The 8,914-nt window shown below is 40.0% G+C and overlaps 1 protein-coding gene across 1 annotated transcript; it reads left to right on the top strand.

The window, feature by feature from the left end:
- The first annotated feature begins 470 nt into the window (after positions 1-470).
- On the top strand, positions 471-7,250 carry fam167b (family with sequence similarity 167 member B). Its single transcript, XM_068007023.1, has 2 exons — positions 471-896; positions 4,558-7,250. The coding sequence occupies exons 1-2, from the start codon at positions 558-560 to the stop codon at positions 4,819-4,821; spliced, it is 603 nt and encodes a 200-aa protein (XP_067863124.1). The 5' UTR covers positions 471-557; the 3' UTR covers positions 4,822-7,250.
- Positions 7,251-8,914: the final 1,664 nt, after the last annotated feature.

Genomic DNA, 8,914 nt, shown 5'->3' with positions numbered 1-8,914 from the left:
ACTCCTGAAATCAAATGAAGGACAAAGAATCAACTGGATAATTGGTGAAACAAAATATTTGAAATCGTCACTGAAAGTTCCCTAAATAATTTGGTTATAGCTCATTGTTAAAGGAAATGACAAAATTAGACTAAAATATTCAATATTTAGTTAAAAACACAGTAACATTTTTAAACTAAAGAGGAAAATAAATAAGAGGTAAGTCGTGGGTAAATGACTTGCGTGTGAAGTGCAAATGGTGTCAAATATTAGTGAAATACAAATAGAAAAATTAAGATAGAAAGGAGGGAAAGTAAAGATCAGGTTTATAAATAAACGCCGGAAAAGCAACGTGTTTAATATAGAAAATCAAAGGTAAATGATACGATTTCTTTGTGAATCTTTATTTGGTGCTAATTACATTCCACAGTAGCTCTGCGTGGTCCCTTTAAGATCGATGGGCGGCTCTGTTAAATAATAACAGACAGCTATAAAATGTAGCCCGTTCTCAGCTTTATCATCACTCGGCCAATCTACAAAACCAACACAAGCCGGCAGCCAGTTTCTAGAGGGATGTGATGTCTCTCTCACTGAATCCTGAACCCCAAGGTGCGAGAAGGGACGATGCTGATTCGGAGTCGGCCGATGATCTCAGCAAAGTGAAAACACTAACAGAAAAATTAAAACTGCAGACCAGGAGACCGTCGTTCGCGGAATGGAAAGAAAAGCTTGAGAGCCAGCCCTGGAAAGTAGGGAAAGAAAGCGACGGGTTCGATCCTCAGTCCGGAACAAAAAGTGACAACAGTATTAACCTGTCACTGGGGCAGAGTGTCAGCAGCAAGAGCGACATCTCTCTCACCAATATCTGTGGCTTTGCAAATATTGGTGAAGCTTTGGACTGGGTCAGAAAAGAACTTGTAAGTAATGGAATAATTTCTAAATACCTTACTGATTCTGCCTTTGGGAAATGTATGCACAGATTTCTTTTTTTGTAAAAGTGGTAATATGATCATAGAATCATAAAATGATACAGCACAGAAAGAGGCCATTCGGCCCATCATGCCTGTGCCGGCTCTTTGAAAGAGCTATACAATTAGGCCAACTCTCCTGCTCTTTCCTGCAAATTTTTACCATTCAAATATTTATCCAATCCCCTGTTAAAAGTTATTATTAAATCTGCTTCCACCTGATTTATTACTTAGATTCTAATAACCTTTCTGAAGGCATTTGATTTTTTTTAAATATTAGGAACTAAATCTTTTGTGATTATAATCCCCTCCCCTCCTACACAGACACAACACGCATGCACATTTACATGCCTTGCCTGTTGTAACATCAGTAGGAAATGAATAAACCTAATTGTTGTTGCCCGCCCAGACAAATCCTTGTGATTTGCAAGTCCATCTCTGTTGTACACTGATTCAGAAGCTGCCGTTACACTATGCATTACTAGTCTGAGATTGGTGGCAGTACAGTGTGATTTGCAGGCTGCAACTTGTACTGTACCGGTCAGGAGAAAGTTCCTCTCACACACAATTCCTCGAAACTCTGCTCCCAGCTGCTGGATTTTGAAAGTTTTTTAGAATTCTCAACACTCTAAAGGAAAAAACCTTGCTTAAGTTTTATAAAGGAAGTTCCTGAGTCTGATCAGGGTTTGAGCCCCGAGTTATACTGTCACTTGGCAGTTTCTATTTTTAAAAAACTGCATGTGGAAGGGCTGTGTGTACTTCTGGACACTTGCACCTGAGCATTATTTTTTATATTTTGTGCCTCCTGTCTCCTTTCAGTTGCTGGCAAGGACTGTTTAACTGCTGGTCCCAAACGTTAGCCAGTCCCAGTACAGCAGCCCACTTAACAAGAAAAACAAACTTTTGGAGGGATATGAGGAAGGGAAGAAGTGATGTGTTTCTCTAGATGCCTAGGAGTTGGAAGTGAAGCTTGAGTGTGCATTGAATGGCCGCCAAGTTTCCAAACTCTGTTGTTTTTGACCTCAGACTAAGGGCAGAGATACATCTTTTCCAGCTCAGAGACTAGTTGCATTTAATCAATTTAACATTTCAAAGGGTGAAAGACTGATTACCATTGAATCCCATCTCCTTTTCCAATACAAAAGAGAGCATCGGGGTAAAATTCAACTTCAGTAGGGGTGCAAACAGGTAATAGCGGATCGGGGCCCCATTATACACTCGCCAGATTTTCCATTCCAATGACTTCAACAGAAAGGAAAATCAGGTGAGGCAAAACAGGTGTTTTGCACTCCTGCTGAGGTTGAATTTTACCCCTTGATTCTTAAAAGTTCTGGTCTGTACCTTTAAATCATTATTGTTGTTGTTGTATTGTAGAGTGCCAACTCCCTTATTAATAATTCAGATGATGTATTTAGAATGGGTGCAGCATAAGATCTTGCACATTTGTTGCATGCCCTCATTTATTCAGGGCACCTGATAGTCGAGCCTTCAGATAATTTGATCTGAATCCATGATTTGAAACTGGTTTAAATTCATGATGGAGGGGAAATTTTGAGCACAGTTCAAACTAGCTGTCTTATTCCTCCCCTCACATTGAAGTTGGCACTCTTCTCCATCCCTGCCCAGTTCAAGTCCGCACTCCTTTCCCTCTCCAATACCCTCAGTTCAAGCTGGCAATCTTTTCCCAGCCCCATCAGTTCATGCCGGCACTGTTCATCCTCCTTCACTTAGTGTTGACACTTACCTTCACCCTACTTGCACTCTCCTTCCTCCCCCAGCCCAAAGCACAATTCCCAGTTTCTGCCCCCTTCCCACTCCCCTTCTTTGCTATCCATTCATCCCTTCTCCATCCCACTCCCCTCAGTGTTGCTCCTCATCAATGCCTGCTCAAAGTGATTACAGCTGCGACATAATGTAAGCAGGAACTCATACCCTCACAAGAATTCTTACCTACAATATGCAGAGGCTGGAACTACTTCAATTAATGGTTGAAGTGGCAATGAGAGGAGAGGGGCCTGGATTATGCTGGACCAGGCCCCAAAAACACCGATTGTCAGTGCGAAATGCTCAAGGATAGCATGTATGCTGGTGCATGAATTGGACTAGGACAGGCATCCCAGAACCCATCCCATCCTGACCTAAAAAGAACATGATCTCTCCAAGAACATGCTGGAGGTCAGCAGGTCAGGTAGCATCTCGAGTCACTTGACGTTTTATGTGATGTTTCCAAAACAAACTATATTTTTTAGGTTTTTTTATTCTTAATGTTTGCACATTCGTACATATATTTTAGGAGGTCGTTATTCACTTAAGAGTAGATTTATATTAAATAGGTTGTAACATTGAATAGAGATTTGAGCATACATTGAGTAGGTACAGGTAAGCAGAAGGTGAGATGTTCCATCTATATAAACTGTCTGGAGTTCAGCTTTTTGTTGCATTGGCTGCTAATATTTATTCTAATTTAACAACCTGAATGCAAATAAAGTTAAGATCAGAGTAAATATGAAATGGAGAAATAGAGTGATCACACTCTGGGGGGGTGGGATGGTTATTGTAGAGCTCTTTTCCTAAAATTCAATTTCTCTCTCCCTCCCTCTGTTCCATTGCTGCACAATAAGAAATCATGTTACTAATTAAAAGTTGCTGATATTTGTTAGATTATCCCACAGTGTTCTCAGTAAAATAAATCATTTAAAGGGAATGTGACAGCATGAACAGGAAGTTGGCTAAATAAAAGAAAGCAAATGAAAAAGAAAGACTTGCACTTATATAGTGCCTTTCACAGCCTCAGGACTTTACAGCCAGTGAAGTATTTTTGAAGTGTAGTCACTGTTGTAATGTAGGAAACATGGCAGCCAATTTGCGCACAGCAAAGTCCCACAAACCGCAATGTAATAATGACATCTGTTTTAGCGATGTTGGTTGAGGGATAAATATTGGCCAGGACACCAGGGAGAACTCCCCAGCTCTTTCTATTCAAAAGTCCTATGTCAATCCCAGTGAGACTGTCAATGTTAATTGTGTCCACATCCAATGATGCCTGTCTTGTCATGCTTTTAATAAGATTGCCGTTTAATGTGACAATCTGTGACTATGTTTACCTTTGTCCTGAAGTCCAAAGACTTGTAAAGTGGTTTATTTGGGTCAGCTGAATGTGTTCTGCATTTGCACTGTACTCCCTATGGAGTATGAGTAGACTATAGGGTAGATATTCCAAGTCCTCGCTTGTGGTGAGCTACTTGGCCCACTGTGAGCGCAGATTGGAAGATCACAGGCAGCATGCCTGCGTTTTACTGATCCACACTCATGGTGGGTGGACTGGAAAAATCTACCCCCTACATTTTGTGATTTTTATATATATATATATATATATACTTTCATTATGTATAATTTGACCTTTACGATTATGTGTATGATTGCCATAAGATTATATTAAATATTATCCTGGCTTTGACTAAAGTTATGATATGACAAATTAAACAGTTCATGGAACCATCTGACAAATTAAATAATTTTAAAATTTTATTCATTCAGTTAGACTTTATTTCTTGAAGGTAAATACATTTTTTTATTGATAATTATTGATTGATTTGCTTTATTCTTTCAGAGAGAGATGCAATCCTTAGATCACCAGCTAGCCCGAAGGCTCATATGCCTGAGGAGAGAGATTCACAGACTGAAGGTGGAGCAGATCTGCCATCAGCACAAGGAGATGTTGGATGATGTGACATATGGGCTGGAGGAATGCGAAGAGGAGTCAGACCTACTCTGTGATATTCCCCTGAAAGCTGCATTCAGTCTTTCCACACCGCTCAAACACATCGGGGTGACTAAAATGAACATTAATTCCAGAAGGTTCTCTCTCTCCTGATCTAATGTTGAACCAACTAATCAGACAGACTGCTAACAAAAAAAAAATTGATCAGTAGACTTATGCTAAATGTTTTACTGTGAGGGGTGTGTGTGTTACAACATTTCCCTTTTATCATTCCTGGTGTCAGGTTTTAACCCAGCCCAGATTAAAAAGTATTTTCTTGGATGTTACATGAGTTTGGACAGCCTCATGGGTCACAGGCAGTGTGGAACTGGTGGGTGTACTGTTTGGTAAAGCTGCAGATAAGGTATGTTATCAGGGTAATGTTGATGGAGTTTTGCATTGTATCTATTTTGTGCTATACCTCACCTAGGAGTGTTTGATGTTGATAGTGAGTAGAAAGATGTTGATGGGGAGAGGAATTCCATTCTCCAGTGCCATCATCTCTCACATACAAAAAAAACCCACTTAAATCTGACAGAATATTCTATACATGTACATTGATCCTAAACCACCCACTGTCATTAGCTGAGATAATTAAAATATCTGCATTGTTACTCTCCTTTAAAATAGAAATAAGGTTATGTGAGGTGGAGCTAATAAACCAACTTGGACACTTGGAGCGCTGATTATAGCGAGCTTACTAACCTTAAATGTATCAAACCTAATAAGATGATGTCGAAAAACGCTTTGCAAATTTTCATTCTGCATCAGATAGAGTCCCAGATACAGTGTGAGCTGAACCATTAACAGCACAACTGAGGTGCCCACCTCAGGAAAGTTGCTGTCAGAGCTCAGTCACAACATAAAGATGCTGGCATGAAGAGATTGAAAGTAAAAAATTGACCGTTTTTTTTGAGAGGCTCCGTTTCTCTATGGAATCAATTGCTCTCCAACTGATTGCAGTGGGGAAACCCCAGGCTTTTTAAAATTCAAATGCCTCTGCTGCCCGAGCAACACTGGGTGCAAGGATGCATGAGCATCTCTAGTGCCTAGCGTTGCTAAGGATGTAAATGAGGAAACTACATGGTATGATCTATTTCCTCATTTGCATGGGGTCATGGGTTACACTCATTACAAATAGGTGGGCTTGTTATGAACCTGTCCCGAAAACCTGCAGAACTTCTGATAGGGGCAACAAGGGGCATAACTGGGTCTGGCCCAAAATCCATTTCCATTCCCACCCTTCCATATAATGATGACATTACACCCACAGAATGGAGGAATTTTGGGATCTTGTCTCTAACAATAAAAGTCCCATCCTATAATTCTACAATTTTGTTGCAATCATTTAAAAAAAAATCTCTCCACTTTATTTGATCATATTTCCTTTTGCGGCCATTTTTTTGTTCTCCTCCAATTTTCAGGGCAGGATGCCCTGAATTGCAGATTTCACTATGTATAATGCTAATACTACTTCATAGCTGAAAATTTAGCTTCAGATCCCATTCCAGTGTACTTGCACTTAACACATCGCTGCTCTGGCCTAAATTGCTTCCCTTGTTCTTGAGCAGGATCCACTCCTATTGCTTTCCCTTTGGATGCCATTTTTATTCAATAGCAATTGTAAGTTTAAGGAATCATTCTCCTACCGCAAAGAAAGTACAAACTTAAACCTGTTCTGTTTCCTTAATTTGCATCTCTTAAAACTTTTCCTTCCCTAAACCTCTCTGCCTCTCCACTTCTCTCTCCTTCTTTAAGACCCTCCTTAAAACTTACCTCTTTGACCAAGCTTTTGGTCACCCCTCCTAATATCTCCTTCTTTGGCTTGATGTCAATTTTTGTCTGACTATGTTCCTGTGAAACAGATTGTGTTTTTGGTGGAGCATCTTTTCATGAAAAGAGAAGTTTATTGTTCGGTTCTAAACCAATTGCTGCATTTGAATGGAAGGTGTGGAGAGGTTGTATCCCAGTCAAAGTTCTACATGATAACAAGAGCACACGAAATGGAGAAATATAGAAAGATCAAGTTAATATTAAAAATTACTTTGGGGTTTCATCAATTGGCATAACATTTTCCAAGTAAAAGATATTCTGGACATTATAAAAAGGTATGAAGAGTTCCACATTGATGCTGCTTGTTGTATTACCAGCAGTTTCCTTGACTGTATGCCTAATACCTTTGTTATGCTTTGGCTATTAATAGATTCCATTATACACAAGGCATGGGGCAATCTGTTCACCCACTGAACCAACCATTTATTCTATGGGGCTAAATTTCTGTAAGGGTTCTCCCACTCATCCACCATTTTTCCAGGGTTTCCACGACACTTCCGCCAAAGTTACGGCAGATGAGTGGTAAAACCCCAATGGAAATTCACCCCCCTGATGTCAATATCTCATGTATTCTCCTAGATTGTCTTCATAAAGCCTTGTAATGTTTTTATTTGTTGTAATTCCTTCATTTTAAATACAATGAAATGTTATTCACACAGTTCATTCCAAGTTCTAACCAAACTAATTGCAATAAACTCCAAAACAAACAATGTAATCACAAAAGCATCATTGCCTGTACGATCTCTAGCACTGGATTGTAGACATGTAAAAGCTGGAATTTCATTATAGCTTCATATAGAGGTGGCACAGGTGACAGTGGGACTTCACTGTAAACTTCTGGAACCAAGGACAACGTATCTCCCAGATAAGAGTTTTCATTGATAATATGAGGTAGAAATTCATCTGGGCCCGTTTTCAGGCCTGGGCTCGGCGTTGTGAACATGGGAAGCAAATTAAGGCCAGAGCAGTGCTGTGCAGGCAGCACACACACCAAGCGGCCCAAGGATAGCCTGAAATTGGACCTTGTGCTTCATTAACGTATTATGCATGAGCTGCCGGCGCCTCTCACGCCTTTGCAGGCAGCTCGTACATTGCAGATACTGAATGTCGGGCTGCTTGCCTAGTTGGCAGTGGCCCGATTGTAGGTCCCGGGAGGGGAATTGGAATGGGCAATGGGGGTGGGTGGGGTGGGGACGGGGGTGATTGTGATGACTGTGGAGTCAGGGATGGGGAGGAGAGCACTCCTGGTCCTCCTTGCTCCATAGGAAGGCTATTTTTAAATTAAATTTTTTTTAAAAGTATCTTTTGTTGGTGGTCGCAGGGGCCAATGAAGAAATCTGAGCAGGGCCAGGCCTGACACTTGCTCTGCTAATCCTTCACTTTTTGTAATTTATGTTTTCTGGATAATATCAAAGTTTACCTTTACTAAAAATAGCAAAATTACATTGGATTGCTCCATTCAATATACAGCTGCAGATCTGAGATCCAGCAAATCCTGATTCTCCAGACTTTCTTAAAGTAAAGGGGGTAGATCTTGACTTTGTGCAATAGTGTAAATTGGGTGATAGCGAGTTAGCAATGGAAGTCAATGGAAATAAAAATCGAGAGAGATGTAAAACGGGCTGCCGACTCTCTATCACCCGTTTTACGCTATCGCACAAAGTCAAAATCTACCCCAGGGTTTGTAAAAGGTTCAGATCTGATATTGCTGTTTAAAAGCTATGTACCAATCCAAATTTGGGCTGCTTTAGGAACTTGTTACTGATGTCTTTGGCCACAGTACCTCTGGATGATTCTAACAGAAACATAGCCATTTCACTTGAAGTGCAACACTTCAAAGCAAGTGTGGATCTACACCAGACAATGTGAATGCCTATGCTCCGTGGCAAGGTCATTATGTTATTCGATCTACTGTTTTAGGGGAATTAAAGAGGTCTATCATTTCTCAAATGCTCATCAAAAGTAAGATCATGTCTTTGAAACTGTTCATAAATGTTTTAATTGTGAAAATTAGTGAGCACACGCTGAGTGCAACTAAGTTAATTTCTATATTTTAGCTCTGCAAAGTCTTTGGGTGAAATTTCTGTTGAGCGGTTAGTGCAAAATGAGCAATAGCGAATCGACAGCCCGTTTTACACTCCACCCAATACTTGTTTCCATTTTTCGTATGTTCGTATATTGATGAGAAGGAACCAAGATCTGGAGTAGCATTTCTAGAAAAAAGATCAAAACCGAATACATTTCTCTGCGTTAATCCAGGAACGCTATGAATTCAGAATAATTTGTTCTGTACATTTCTTAATTCAACTTCAGAATTTTACAAAAGAAAAACAAATCTGTACATCATACCCACTGTGAGATATATTTTCCCCTG

Source organism: Heptranchias perlo, chromosome 26 (assembly GCF_035084215.1).
Source record: "Heptranchias perlo isolate sHepPer1 chromosome 26, sHepPer1.hap1, whole genome shotgun sequence".
Classification (NCBI taxonomy): Eukaryota; Metazoa; Chordata; class Chondrichthyes; order Hexanchiformes; family Hexanchidae; genus Heptranchias; species Heptranchias perlo.
The sequence above is the reverse complement of the archived record's forward strand: the minus strand, read 5'-3'. Positions and strand labels throughout refer to the sequence as shown.